Source organism: Choloepus didactylus, chromosome 3 (assembly GCF_015220235.1).
Source record: "Choloepus didactylus isolate mChoDid1 chromosome 3, mChoDid1.pri, whole genome shotgun sequence".
NCBI classification, from domain to species: Eukaryota; Metazoa; Chordata; class Mammalia; order Pilosa; family Megalonychidae; genus Choloepus; species Choloepus didactylus.
Window position 1 is genome coordinate 5,068,579 of NC_051309.1, and position 14,654 is coordinate 5,083,232.

At 57.4% G+C, this 14,654-nt stretch overlaps 1 protein-coding gene across 6 annotated transcripts in view; it reads left to right on the forward strand.

The window, feature by feature from the left end:
- Window positions 1-14,654, forward strand: part of ABLIM2 (actin binding LIM protein family member 2) — a 166,973-nt gene that overhangs the window by 106,261 nt on the left and 46,058 nt on the right. For 3 of the 6 annotated variants that reach the window (XM_037829322.1, XM_037829324.1, XM_037829321.1), the window contains exons 9-11: window positions 1,776-1,832; window positions 3,053-3,130; window positions 10,441-10,587. In XM_037829322.1, coding sequence (XP_037685250.1) covers window positions 1,776-1,832; window positions 3,053-3,130; window positions 10,441-10,587 — 282 coding nt within the window. The remainder of the gene's footprint in view (window positions 1-1,775; window positions 1,833-3,052; window positions 3,131-10,440; window positions 10,588-14,654) is intronic. The other 3 variants (XM_037829323.1, XM_037829325.1, XM_037829326.1) reach the window with 1 other exon arrangement.

Sequence of the window (14,654 nt, forward strand, 5' to 3'; positions counted from 1 at the left end):
TGCTGTGCGCCTTTGGAGTTGAGTGCTGGGGACACAGAGAAGGATAAGGCTGCTTGGCCCCTGCCCTCCGGGAGCTCCCGCCCGTGGGGGTGGACGTGTGATGGATGCAGCAGGGTGCCCAGCGCCGAGGTGGAGGGAACGGGGCCACGGAAGGCTTCGGGGAGCTGGGAGGCGGCAGGTGATGTGGGGTGGGGTCCCCTGTTGGAGGGCAGCATGACCTGCAGGGGGGTGAGGCAGGAGCCGGGGGAGGAGCAGCCCTGGAGCAGCTGGAGCAGGTCCTGACGCAGGTGCAGGGGCTCTCGGAGGGGCCCACAGGACCCAGGCCCTGGGTGACACTGCAGGAGGGGGCCGGGCTGTCTGGGGGTCCCACAGTCTCAGGTACAAGAGGCAGTGCCTCCTGGCCTGCTTGGAAGAGGTGAGGGAGGGTCTGATGCACAGGGGTCCAGGCTGTTGCTGTGGGGGGAGAGTCTTGGGGGGTGCTGCAGAGCCCCCTGCAGAGGCAGTGGGGGCTGCTGAGTGGGGAGGACACGGGCTTGTTGGGGCCCACCCCAGAGGCCCCGGTGAGGCCACCTGGCTGTGTGTGAGTGAAGATGTCCTCACAGGTTCTCAGCGGCAGCCAGAGAGGGTGCAGGAGCGAACCCTGGCGTTGGGGTCTGGCTCTGTCTCTCGGCTGCTGGGTGACCTCGGGCAGATCACTTGCCCTCTCTGGGCCTTGACCTCCTCCACCCAAACATAGTGGAGCCAGACCCTTAGCATCCATGCGTGACCTTAGAGGGAGTCAGGCAACCCAAGCACTGCCACAGCTCGTCCCCAGAGCAGGCAGGGACAGGGACTGTGTGAGTGTCGGTCCCTGGGGGACACAGCGGGTGTTGGGTTTGGCTGTGTCTCCTTTGGGCCAGTCGGAGTCAGGGTGGGAGAGTCAGGAAGGCATGCCCGACCTCTTACTCTGGGAAGAAGACCCCAACCCAGCTCCCTGGCATGGTCGAGCTACTGACCTCAGCAGGGAGAACACGCCCCACAGCTCGGGACCCATCTGGAGCGTGCCTAGAGGAAAGCCAGGGCCCCGAGCCTGACGTGGAGGGTGGCAAGCTGCCTTAGGACAACAGGGTGACAGTGACGCTGGCACGGGGCTAGCTCAGTCTGGAACTGTTTCTCCATGGCTGAGAACCGCCCCTGTGCCGCCGGCCGGGCTGGTCTGTTGCGGGAGGGGAGGCTCCGGCAAATGCGTCTCATAAGCCCCAGGTGACCTGGGTGCCAAGGCTGAGAATCTAACACGTCTCATCCCCAATTTACCCCTCAGAAACGGAAAGCCCCCATTTTATAGAACAAGAAGCCGAGATACAACGTGTATTTTTATGTATAAAATACATACAGTTGATCTCTGTATTCACAGATTCTGTATTTGCAATTCACCTACGCATGGAGATTTCTTTGTAACCCCAAAACCAGCACCCCCGGCACATTCGCGGTCATTCGGGGATGCGCACAGTGGGGCAAAAATCCGGGTCGCCCGGTGTGCACGTTCCCGGCTGAGGCTGAGCAGGGTGGCGTTCGCCTCCGCCTTCGTTGCAGCTCTCAGCCTGGAAACAGGTGTCCTCCTCGCAGCCCACACGGTGCCAGGGGTTTGTGTGTTTTGTGCCCCTTGCTGGGGAAGCCTGGGCCCTTCCTCGCCTGCCTCCCACCGGGCCCTCCGGGGTGAGCGCTGCAGCACGTCTGGCTCGGTGCCCGGCCCCGCGAGGAGGGTCACGCGCTGTCCCCTCTTGCTTCCTTTCTAGATGCAGAGCCAGCTCTGCCAGCAGGCCTGCCCGGGCACCGCCCCTTGGGCCTTGCAGGTTTGTCCCCGTGGCTACGTGTGGCCACATGTCTGGTCCTGTTGTGCTGTCCTGTCCTGCCCGTCATGGGCGGAGATGTGTGTCTGCCACACGGGCCCTCGCGGCTGCTGTCACCGCTGCAGGGCGGGTGCACCTTGAAGGGTGGGGGGCGGCTGGGAGGGGGAAAGGGACCAGAGAGCTGGGCAGTGTCTGGGAGCCCCGGGGAGGGGGAGGCCCTAGAAGGAGGCCCTAGCCGGACGTGGGGGCCATGGGCGGGAGGAGCCCGGCGAGGCTGGGAGGCCCTGCGTGGGGGTGGGCTCTTTTCATATGGGGTGAGGGGCAGGAGTGAGGGCTGAGGCCAGGCCATGGGGTCCCGCTGTGCCAGGTGGGGATGGGTGCCTGGTGCAACAAGAGGGGTGGGGGCTGGAGAACAGAGCTGGGGGTGGCGGGAGCTCAATGCAGCAAAACTGTCACCCCAGGGATGCAGGTGCTGCAGGTGCCAACAGGGAGGAGCAGGGACCCAGGCTGGGTAGGGGGTGTTACGTCTTCCGGAAGACAGGCTGAGGGGACGGGATGTCACAGGTGTGAAGCACTAAAGAGGCCCCAGAACCAAGAGCCATGGTGGAACCAGAGTTGCCCAGGGGAGGACACTTGGAAGACACAGTTTAGGGGTGGGAGCAAAACGGGGTTACTGCAGGTGCTGGTGGTGCATTAGGGGGCGGAGAGTAAGGGCGGTTTGTTCTGAGAAAGGCTGGGGCAGCAGGAGGTTCAGCAGGAGAGTGGCCTTAGGGTGGCACCAGGGGACGGCCCCACGGGAGGTCCGGGCTGGGTGGGATGCGTTGCAGCCCCCTCCCCTTATAATCTGGGTGAAAATATAGCATCTCTGAGCAGCAAACAGTGGGTGGAAGGGGGAGGCCCTTGCTTCCAAGCTTGTAGACTCATTGGCAAATGCATCCCTGGCTCTTGTTCTCAGAGAAACATCCTTTCAGTGGCGGGAAGGCTGGTGAGCCTCGGGGTGCCTGTGGCCTGCACGGAGAGCGCAGCCGGTTTGCTAGTCGCCCAAGTCGCCCGCTGCTGTGTTTGTGATTTTCCAGCCATTCATTCAAGCCCGTGTGTTTATTTTAAGAATTCTTTCAACCTGCAAATGCAGAACATGTGTCTGTCTATCTCGTGAGCTGGGCTCTCTGTTGGAGCTTTGGGATGTTCTGTTTTCAGCCTCCTTCTCTCTCCTCCTCTTCCAGGAAACTAGAACATCCTCCGAGAGCATTATTTCTGTCCCTGCTTCAAGCACCTCAGGGTCCCCGAGCCGCGTGATTTACGTAAGTAGGGGTCTGTCTAGCACGATGGGGGCGGGCAGTAGAGAGGGAAGTGGGCCCGGGGTCTCGCTGAGCAGCCCCCTTGGGGATCGGGAGCAACAGCTGACGCCTCTCCAGGGAGTGGGGGCAGGTGCTCCCCTCTGCCGCCAGGGGCGGAAGCTGGTGCAGACACCATGGAGGGTGAGTCAGAGCCCTGAACCCGGACATCCCGGTTCAACCCGGCATTTGTGCTGGGATTGGATCCCTGATTTTCTGGTTTTTATCATGGCATAAAGATGAGACCCTGTGGTAGTCTGGTGGTAAAGGAGGCCGGCTGAAGGAGCGTCCAGCCATGCCAGGGAGGACGGGCAGCCTCTGTGCCCGCCAGGCAGAGCCGTGGGTGTTACTGTGGAAAATGCTCGCTGCTGTGCCTCAATGAGGCGTGTAAAGGGCAATATCTATAAATACAGTGTGAGCCCATTTGTGCTAGAGAGAGTGTGTGTAGTGTGTGTGCACACAAGTATAAAAATGTTGGGAGGGACTTGAACAAATTCTAACAGCAGTGATCTCTGGGTGCTGGGATTAGAGATTGGAGGTTCTTGTTATTATTTGTGGACATCACTTGTGTAAGTTCCAAAATCCGCCTTCTGGGAGAGAGCCCTTGGCCCGAGGTCAGCTTGGGGTTGGCGAGTGCTTTGGGGCAGTGAGTGCTGGACGCAGCGTGCAGGCCCCGCTCGGCCCTGGCACGGCCGGTGACTAGGGGCGAGTCCCCTCCCCCACCTCGGTGCACCAGGCCTCGGGACCCGCCACGCAGGTGGGTGGATTGGCTCATTCTGTGTCGTGCATTGTCTCCCTACGAGTCGGCACAGGCCCACTCCCTACCTGGGCTCTGGCGGGTGATGGTGACGCAGCAGCCCGTCCCTGGGTTGGCGGGACCCCGCACGCACTGGAGGGGGGACTCTGAGTGTCTGGACAGACTGGCTGCATCCCCCGGGAGGCACTGGCACTTCCGAGCCTCAGTGTGCTCATCTGTGAATCGGGGAGAAGCCCAGGACCTGCTGCCCGGGCTGATGGGAGCCGCGGGGATCCCTGAGCACAGTCGTCGTGGATGATGACGATTATGAGCATTATCAGTTCCTCAAGGTCATGTCTGCACAGCGCTTAGCAGAGCTCAGTGCACACGGCAGTTTGCAGCAGACGGAACCTGTTACTATTACTGTTGTCATTGTTGTTGGATACCACCTGACAGATAATAATTGCTGGTAAATATAACGCTTTTTTTTTAAACAAGGGCCTAGGCACCCCATTGCCGTGTAGCCGCACAGTGAACAGGGCAGTGGCCTCCGGGGCTCTTGGTGTGACTTTCAAAGTTGTGCAATGGGAAGGGGCAGAGCAGGGTGTCTCCATGAAACCAGCTTGAGCGGGTCCTTCTCTCCACAGACAGCTCTGAGCACAGCAGGTATCCCCACCCACAGGGGCCTTCCAGTGCAGGGGGGTGTTGGGGGGCAGACAAAGAACCCGGGTCTTCAGGGGGATGCGTGTGGATCAGTGCAGGAGAACAGCTGGGGAAGTTTGGGGCCGAGGTGGGCCCCGGGTTGCACTCTCTCCCAGCCCAGGGTAACTTCCTGCTCTGCAAACGTGTGTTTTGGATCCCAGTGCTAGACAGAGAGACTGAACGGGTTAGCTTAATCCCATCGCCTGAATCTAAACTGCCAGCTCTTGGTTGGTCACCATGGAGGAGCCAAATAACAATGAAGGAGACAGGTCAAAGGTGCCCGGGGCTGTCCCTCAGCCTCAGGGTAGCCAGGGGCTGCGTGGAACCACCCCTCGACCTCAGGATCGCCCAGTGGAGTGGGCCTCCCCTGCCCACTCCCCAGGTGCAGCTCAGAGAGGGGCAGAAACCTGCTCGGGCTGCACAGCCTCTAAGAGACGGAGTGGTCAGCCCTGAGGCTGGATGCATCCCGGCCCTCCCAGAGGCCAGATAGGCCATGAGGCCGGAGCACCCCCAGCTCCCTGGGAGCCGTGCACATCTGTGGAAATCCTTGGCGGAGGACACGCTCGGCTGCATGTCCGGAGAGACCAACCCTTCTTATCTCGGGGCTCTGCCCTGCTTGGTCATCCCATCTTTTTTGCTGGTATCTGTTGTCAACCTACTAAGCGCCTGTCAACCTACTAAGCACTCAGAGCTGCCCAGCACCCTGCCCATCCCAGGAGTAGACGCCAGCATACGCAGCTGCCCCTGCCTCCCCGCAGTCAGGAAGCTGCCCACGTGCACAGAGTGTGATGTGTTTCCTCGAGTAGCCGCTGTCTGCCCCCACCCGCTCCCAGCAGTGAGCTCCTGGCAGGCAGGGGCCATGCCTCCTCCATCTCACCATCAGGGATAAAGCTTGCACTCCCTTGGGGCTCGATACATTGTGGTTTTTAAAAAATAATGTATTTCTGTGCCTTTTTTCTTTATTACAAAAGTAATTCACATTTATTCTAAAATACTGTAATTGGCACAAAGGAGAAAACTAATACCATGTATTATCCCACCAGCTGGAGCAGCCACTGTTGATGTTTTGGAGTACGCGCTTCGTCCTCATTTATGCGTGTGCATGTGCGTGTGTGGGTGTGCATGTGTACTTGTGTCTCAGTTTCCTGGCCGCTATGACAAATACCCCCCAATGGCTGACCTTAAGTGACAGGAATCTTCCGGCTCACAGTCTCGGAGGCTGGAAGGCTGCCCTCCTCCCAGGGCCGGTGGTGCCCTGGCTGCCGGCTGTCCCTGGGTTCCTTGGCTATCCTGTCCCATGGCCATGTCCTCACCTTTCCCTTCTGGTTTCCTGCTGACTTCCGGCTTCGGGCTCCTCCCTGTGGCTTTCTCTCTCTTTCTGTGGCTGGATTTCTACTGCTTATAAAGGCCTCCAGTGATCTGGGCTGAGGCACACCCCCGTTCAGTCGGGCCACGCCTTAACCGAGGATGACACCTTTTGGAGCTGCTGTTGACAGTGGGCTTGCATCGCAGGAGAGCAGATGGAGGCTTTGGACATGACACACAGAATCCACCACAGTGTGTGTGCACGTGTGCATGTGGACATGTGTGTACATGAGTGGACATGGTTAACAGTATGTGTGCGTGTGTCCAGATGTGTGCATGTTTGCAGGAGCAGGCAGGTGTGTGTGTGATTTAAGAAAATGAGGTTACTCTGAACATATTGTTTTGTAGCCCCTTTTCACCATGCAGTAAAGCAGATAGAAAGCATAGCACAAAATAACATTATTAGATCATAATGGGTTATTTAGTGTTACATTGTAATTTTAACATAATACACATATATAGTCGTGATGTTGTTGTCATTATTTATTTTGCTGGGTGCAGTATGGAAAGAAGAAAGCAAAGAGAAAGCCAGTCCTGCCCCCACACGCCCCAGTGGCCCTCAGCCCCTTAGAGAGCCTCACCTGTTGTCACAGCAGCCGCCCCAGGACAGGGCCCAGGTTCAGGGCTCTGTGGGCCACGCTGGGCAGGCCAGTGCTGAGGGCAGCTGGCTGGGGGGCTGCAGCGGGCCCTTCCTTCTGAGCCCGTCAGCAGCTCTGGGTCTTTTGTCAGGCTGCCCTCTCTTCTCCCCACTGTCACCTGGCCCTTGTTGTTCAGGGAAGCCCACCGACCTGTGTCACCCCCCTGTGGCTCTGGGCTAAGAAAGCCCAGCAGGTGCTGGACACGGTGGGCTGTGGGCAGTAGACACTGCAGTGCAGCCTCAGAGCTGGGAGGTGGGACATGGGAAGCCAGGATTCTCCCAGCGTCCCATGGGGTAGCATCGTCTTTATGTGTTGTTTTTATGAAATATGGCTTAAACAAATGGTGTTCACAAAAATCCTGCAGTGGATGAGACATGGCTTCGTGTTTATAAGGCAGGAGAAGACGAAGACCCAGAGATTCACTTGACTTCTGCAGATTCTAGGTTGGTCTTGATTCCATCCGGCAAGCGTGGCCCCAGCATTTTGCCGCACCAAGCGTGGACTCAGGGGGAGGGGGTTTGGCGATGAATCAGACGGTGCGGACCACCAGGAGCTACCAGTCTGGGGGCTTGGGGGCATGGATGCATTGGCAAAGGTCAGTACCTGCCTTTAAAATTCCCGTCCGACCTGGCGGGGGAGGGAGCCAGGGATGGCCTCCTGGAGGGGGGAGGATGAAAGGAGGAGGCAGGCAGAGTCTGGGAAGGGCATGTCCTGAGAGAGGGAACAGCATGTGCAAAGCCTTCAGGCTCTGAATTTTCGGGAAAATGTCAGGAGTTCTGGATGGCATGTGGCCCGGGCTGAGGGAATGAGAACCAGGCCCCAGCTGGGGTTTCCCCTGAAGGCAGAGGGGAGCAGCTGAGATTCTGATCAGGGAAACATCACGATTTCAAGGGCAGACTCAGAATTTGAATTCAGGTCTTCTGAATGCTTCCCAAGGCCCCAGAAGGAACAGCCAGAGGCCTGAGGCATCCGACATCCCCTGGCTTAGTGTACAGAACAGAAGGTCCCTTCAGAGCCCTGGGATCAGGTGGTCAGGGAAGACTTCCTGGAGGAGGTGGGCTGGGGGCTGCCAGGGGAGGTCAGGATACCTGGAGAATAGAGGCTGAGCCTGACATATCAGGGCCACGAGGAGGAGACCCCTTAGGGGAACAGGCTGGGGGCATGAAGGCCAAGCGTGGGGCCGCGGCGAGGGCTTGTGTTGCCCCCCCAAGGAGGAGGCTGCCAGGGGTTGGAGCTGGAGAGCACAGTGGTGCAGCTGGAGCCTGAGAGACCATTGAGGCAGGGGCTCTGGAGAGGGGAGAGGATGTGGGGCGGCCCTGGTCACCTTCCTGCTGTGCGACTGCGGGCAAGTTACCCAACCTCTCTGAGCTCTGGTCTCTTCCTCGGGAAAAGGGAGTTACCAGGCGTGCTCCCTTCACAGAGCACATAATAAAGCACCGAAACCTGTCTCAGAGCAAAGAGCTCATGGTCCGGGCTGCGGCTCTTGATGACGTTAGTCAGGGGACCCACTGTCAAGTTGCCCCACAGGGGACTGTGGCCAAAATCTCGATGTGGGCAGTGAGTCCCGAGGTTGGCGCCCCCGGGGCTGGAAAGGCTGGGGGCGAGTCCGGAACAAGCAGAGGGAGGCCCCACGGCGGAGCGAAGGGTGGAGACCGCGCTGGCCCGCCCGGGTCGCTGCAGGGAGCCGGCTGCTTTCCTCCACTGCAGGCTGGAGCCACGGCGAGGACTCCAGGGGGGTCGGCGTCTTCGGGGCGAAGCAACACTGGCTGGGGCGGCCCAGGGGCCAGCAGTGGCAGGTCCCGGTCAGCCTGCCACAGAGTGGACAGGATCCAGGGGGAGTCCCAGCGTGGGGCAGCTCCAGGAGGACTAGGGAGCCTTGGCATCTGCCGCTGGGCCCCGTCGTGCCCATGGCACGGTGATTGGTGAGAATTTACGTGCTGCTCGTCCCGTTTAGATTGCGGGCATTCCGGGCACATCCAGCCAGAACTGGGTGAGAATCACAGAAACCAGCTCGTCGCCACGTGGGAGCCGTGGGGCCGTATGGCTGCTGCCCAGCCAGGAAGGCGTCCCTCTGGCCCCGCCGGACCCGCCGTGCTGCCATGGCCTGGCGGCTCACGGACTGAGGCTCCAGGCACCCAGAGCACAGTCCCCTCTCTGGGACAGGGGACAGGTGGTGAGACGTATAAGCATGGGGCACGCAGGGGTCAGCTGAGCACAGTCGCAGAGGAGCGTGGCCGCCACAGCCAGGGGCCATCACAGTGTTCCCAACACGAACAAATGCAGGGCGTCTCATGCGTCCCACGCTCATTTGGCATCACAAGTAATCGTGTGTGGCCAGGTGTTCTGGTTTGCTAATGCTGCCAGAATACAAAACACCAGAGATGGATCGGCTTTGATAAAGGGGGTTTATTTGGTTACACAGTTACAGTCTTCAGGCCATAAAGTGTCCAAGGTAACACATCAGCAATCGGGTGCCTTCACTGGAGGATGGCCAATGGCGTCTGGAAAACCTCTGTTAGCTGGGAAGGCACGTGGCTGGCGTCTGCTCCAAGTTCTGGTTTCAAAATGGCTTTCTCCCAGAACGTTCCTCTCTAGGCTGCAGTTCCTCAAAAATGTCACTCTAAGTTGCACTTGGGCTGTTTGTCCTCTCTTAGCTTCTCCAGAGCAAGAGTCTGCTTTCAGTGGCCGTCTTCAAACTGTCTCTCATCTGCAGCTCCTCTCTCAGCTCCTGTGCATTCTTCCAAGTGCCCCTTTTGGCTGTAGCAAGCTCGCTCCTTCTGTCTGAGCTTATGTAGTGCTCCAGTAAACTAATCAAGGCCCAGCTGAATGGGTGGGGCTACACTTCCATGGAAATTATCCTTTCAGAATTATCACCCACAGTTGGGTGGGGCACATCTCCATGGAAACAACCTAATCCAAATGTTTCAACTTAATCCCCACTAATATGTGTACCCCACAAGATTGCATCAAAGAACATGGCTTTTTCTGGAGGACATAATATAAACAAACCGGCACACCAGGTACGGCTCAGAGGTGGGCAAGGCAAGGAGGACCCTGACCCCTCCGAGGTCAAAGGTTAGGCACTTTGCTGCCAAACTGAGATTGCTCAGAAAGGGGTGTGCTGGTGCAGGTGGGTGTGAGTGTGCAGTGTGTGTTGGAGCAAAGTGAGTGTGGGTGTACAAGTATCTACACAAGAAGTAGGTGTGCTAGTGTGCGGAGTGTGTGAATGGGGAGTGGTGAGTATGCAAGTGTCTGTGCGTACAAACGTGGGCTAGTGTGCGCTGTATGTAAATGAGTTGGAGTGGGTGTTATGTGTACTAGTGTGTGCACAAGCTTGTGTGCAGTGTGTGAGCAAAGTGGGGTGAGTGTGAAGTAAGTGTGCAGTGTGTGGAGTATGCGCCCGTGGTGAGAGCAAGTGGGAGTGGGTATAGCCTGCGTCCACCACACCTCCGACAGGTGTGTGTCCATGCGGGGGCATCCCCATCTCACCTGCCCGTGGCCGTTCTCTCTGCACACCAGGCGTGGGCCAGGCCTGGCCTCCTGGGCCCCCAGAGTGTCCCCCACTCAGTGGAGGAGGAAACTGAGGCTCAGAGAGGACCCTCCTCGCAGCCATGAGGCTGGGTCATGGCTGGGCCGCGGGACCCAGGCCCCCGGCTCCAGGGCCCATGGTGCTTTGGGCCCCCTGGCCAACGCTGTGTCCTTGCTGGGAGTCCCCCACCCCGACCCTGCTGCCCCTGGGGCTGGGACTCAGCTCCCGGCCCCCTGACTCGGGATGCACTGCCTGGTGTGGCGGGGTCTGACATTTCTTCTCCCTCTGCTCCTTCCTCCTCCCCCAGGCAAAGCTGGGCGATGAGATTCTTGACTACAGGGACCTGGCCGCCCTCCCGAAGAGCAAGGCCATCTACAACATCGACCGCCCCGACATGATCTCCTACTCGCCGTACATCAGCCACTCCGCGGGGGACAGGCAGAGCTACGGCGAGGTACGCACCCCAGTGGCCTGCGCCCCGCGGTCCGACAGTTGGCGGTAGGCTCCGTCCCCCCACGGTCCCTGCAGCCAGCGACGCACATGGGGGGTGATTCCGGAAAAGCCACGTCACGCAGGGAGAGTGGAAGCTGGTTTTGGGGCAAATGATAAGAACTACATGAAAATCCCTTCATCTTCTTAAGTTTTGGGTTGTTTTCATGATGTGTGCGATGCACGTTTTCCTTTAACCGGCACATGCTCCCGCCCCGGGGTCCGGGTTCTGTCCTCTGTCCCGGGATTCCTTAAGCCCATGTGACCACTTTGTGAACCACACAGCATTTATCCCTCAGCGTCCCCGTGGACACGTCCTTTACTGCCTGGTGCTCTTCTCCAATTCACCAGCTTTCAGGGCTGGTTGTACTCTTCTTTTTGTGGCTTTAGATTTCGGTGAGACTGTGGGTACCTGGGAGGGGAAGGGTTGGTTTTGCCAGGCGTTGGCTGGGCGTGCAGCTGTTTATGTGTGTGTGGCCTGGGCCCAGGGGAGCTTCCAGGTGAGTCCCTCGGCCCGGCTTGTTTCAAGACTCTGTCTCAAGGGTCTCTTGGAAATGGAGACTGAGGCTCCAGGGGAGTCATAATTGATAAAGGAGGTATAGGGCAAGCCCAGCCACGCCCTGCTGATGTCCAAACATCCACCCGGTCCCAGCTGCTGGACACACCTCCGGAGCCCTGGGCACACCTGCTGAGTTCTGGGTACTTCTGCCTAAGTACACCTGCAAGCTATGGGTGTACCCGCAGAGCCCTGGACATACCTGCAGAGTCCTGGGCACACCTGTGGAGTTCAGGGCACACCTGCAGATCTATGGGCACAACTGCAGAGCACTGGACACATCTTTGGAGTCCTGGGCACTCTTAGGAGCTCTGGGAACTTCTGTGGAGCTTGGAGCATTTCTGCAGAGCCCTGGCACACTTGAGGAACAGTGAGCACACCTGCAGAGCTATGGACACACCTGTGGAGCCCTGGGCACGTCTGTGGAGCATTAGGCACACCTGCAGAGCTCAGGGCACATCTGCAATGCTCAGACACACCTGCGGAGCTCAGACACATCTGCGGAGCTCAAGACACTCCTGAGGAACTCAGGGTCCACTGTGGAGCCGAGGACAGCGGGATGAGGGTGAGAAGGGCTGCACCTCTCCTTGCTCAGGTACCACTGAAGCCCAGGGCAAGGCCTCTCCTGACTTGCTTCTGCCCCCGTGGATTTATGGGGTCTCAGGGTGCAGGGGAAGGAGCCAGTGACCCTAAGTGAGGCCAAGTGTTGGGGGAGAGGACCCCTGCCTCGTGCCCGAGCTGGCTGTGGGCTCCACTGCCCGCATGTGACCCGAGCCAGGCACTGGGAGGGAATCACCACCGTCAAGCGGCTTAGCCGAGGTCCCCCAGCCGGTGGGCAGCGCGGCCGAGATGAGAACCCAGGCCTTCCTGCTGTGGAGGACCACTTGCTGGCTGCTGTCTCACTCTGCCTCATGCTTCCCCGTGGACACAGGATGCCAATTCCAGAGAGCTCCCCTCCTACCAGCCTGGAACATCGTTCAGACCCCATCCTGGTGTGAACCTCCGCATCTCTGCAGGAGCTGGGGGGGGATCCTCCCCACCTGAGCTGCTGGTGGGGTGCTGGGTCACCATGGGGTGTGAGGGGCCTGTCACCATGGGGGCCGTGAGTGTGAGCAGAGCAGGCGCTGTGTGGGTAGACACCGTTATTTCCCTGCGACGTGGGTGCTGACACTAACAGAGCTCCACATCCTGCATCCAGTAGTTGCGCAGCATCTGAGACTTCCTCTAGCAGCTCTGGAGCTATAGCCTCTGTGATGCACCATGACTCCTGACGAGGCCATGGGGCCCCTTAGTGGAGGGGGGAAGTGGATGGGAGGGTCATGAGTCTGATCCAGGGGCCACAGGGGCTGCCTCCTTGCCCAACTGCAATTTCACCTGGGGCCCACCTGCGGCAGGTGGGTGATGGCCTGCTCTGGAGGTTGTTCTGGATTGGGTGTGTCCATCCCCGGACCGGCAGAGCCCGTGGCCACGGACAGGGTCCTTCCAGGTCTCAGCACAGTGCCTTCATCACTGCCCCATCCCTTATGCTGCTCCCACTCCAGTCGACACCAGCTCTGGTTTTATACACTTCCCATTGCACAGGGCATCGGGCATCCCTGCCCCCAGACAGCCGAGGCTGGCAGAGCCGATGTGCTGGGCCCAGGTCGTGCAGCTCAGGAGAGGCCCCAGCTGGGCACTGCTCTTTCTGTGGTCAGCCTCTCCTGCTGCCCAGAGGGGTCCGGCCTCACCCCTACCTCACGGGGGCCCCGAGGGCGCTCCCCTCTCAGCCCTGCCATGGTCTGGCTGGGAGCCTGCTTGGTGGGGTCCCTGTGCCACCCTCCTATGGGCAGGTGGTGGGGTGGGGTCAGGGATCTGTGCTGAGCAGAAACCAGCCACAGCGCTGGACACCTCCTGCTTCTCCGGAACCTTCCAGCAGTTCATCAGAAACACAGGCATCCAGCAGAGAAAAAAAGCACTGGGCTTGGAAAGGAAGAAGGAAAAGTATTTGCAGATGACATGATCTTATATGTAGAAAATCCAGAGAGATCCACAAGGAAACTACCAGAGCTAATAAATAAATTCAGGAAAGTGGCATGGTACAGGATCAAGGCAGAAAAACCGACTGTGTTTCTATACACTAGCAATGAGCAATCCAAAGAAGAAATTAAAAAGACAATTCCATTTACAATAGCATCTAAAAGCATCAAGTATCTAGGAATAAAATCAACCAAGGATTTGTACGCTGGAAACTACAAAACACTGCTGAAAGAGATAAAAGCCCTAAACAAATGGCGAGACACCCCATGTTCATGGACTGGAAAACTGAGTATTGTTAAGAAGTGAGTATTACCCAAAGTGATCTACAAACTGAATGCTGTTCCCAACAAAATCCCAGCAGTCTTTTTTGCACAACTGGAAAAGCCAGTTGTTCTGGTTTGCTACTGCCACCATCATGCAAAATACCAGAAATGGATCATTGGCTTTTATAAAGGGAATGTTTTAGGTTACAAATTTAAATTTCTAAGGCCATAAAAGTGTCCAAACTAAGGCATCAACAAGAGGACACCTTCACTGAAGAACGGCCGAGGGTGTCTGGAACACCTCTGTCAGCTGGGAAGGCATGTGGCTGGCATCTGCTGGTCCTTTGCTCCTGGGTTGTGTTTCAAAATGGCTTTCTCCAAAATGTCTCTGGGCTTGTCTCTCTTAGCTTCTTCACAAACTGTGCTTCTAAGCTTCAGGGTTCTCTCTTAGCCTCTCTGGAGCAAACTCTGGGCTAGCATCTCCCAGCATCTCCAAGCATCTCAAAGCATTAGCAAGCATCTCTCCAAAAGTCTCTCTCAGCTGCTCTGAGCTCTTTCTGTCAGTGAGCTCTCTTATTGGGCTTCAGTGATTTAATTAGGACCCACCCTGAGTGGGCAGGGTCCACATCTCCATTGAAATAATTTAATCAAACATTTCCACCCTAATCAACAAACTAATCTGTCTGCCCCCCACAAGATTGCATTAAAGAATATGGCTTTTTGGGGGACATAATATATCCAAACCAGCACACCAATCTTCAAATTCATATGGAGCTGCAAAGGACACTGAATAGGCAAAACAATTTTGGAAAGGAGAACAAAGTTAGTGGACTCACACTTCGCAATTTCAAATTGTACTACAAAGCTACAGTAATCAAAACAGTATGGCAATGGCATAAAGATAGACATATGGACGTATAGACCAGTGGAACAGAATTGAAAGTCTATAAATAGAATCATACATCTATTGCCGGTTAATTTTCAACAAGGGTGCTGGGTGCATGCAACAGGGAAAGAATTATCTCTTTGACAAATGGTGCTGGGAAAACTGGAAATCCACATGCAAAAGAATGAAGTTAGAGGCCTACCTCACACCATACCCCAGATTAACTCAAAATGGATCAAGGCCCTAAGAATAAGAGCTAAAACTCTAAATCTCTTGAAAGGTAACAGCATAGGGGCAAATCTTCATGATCT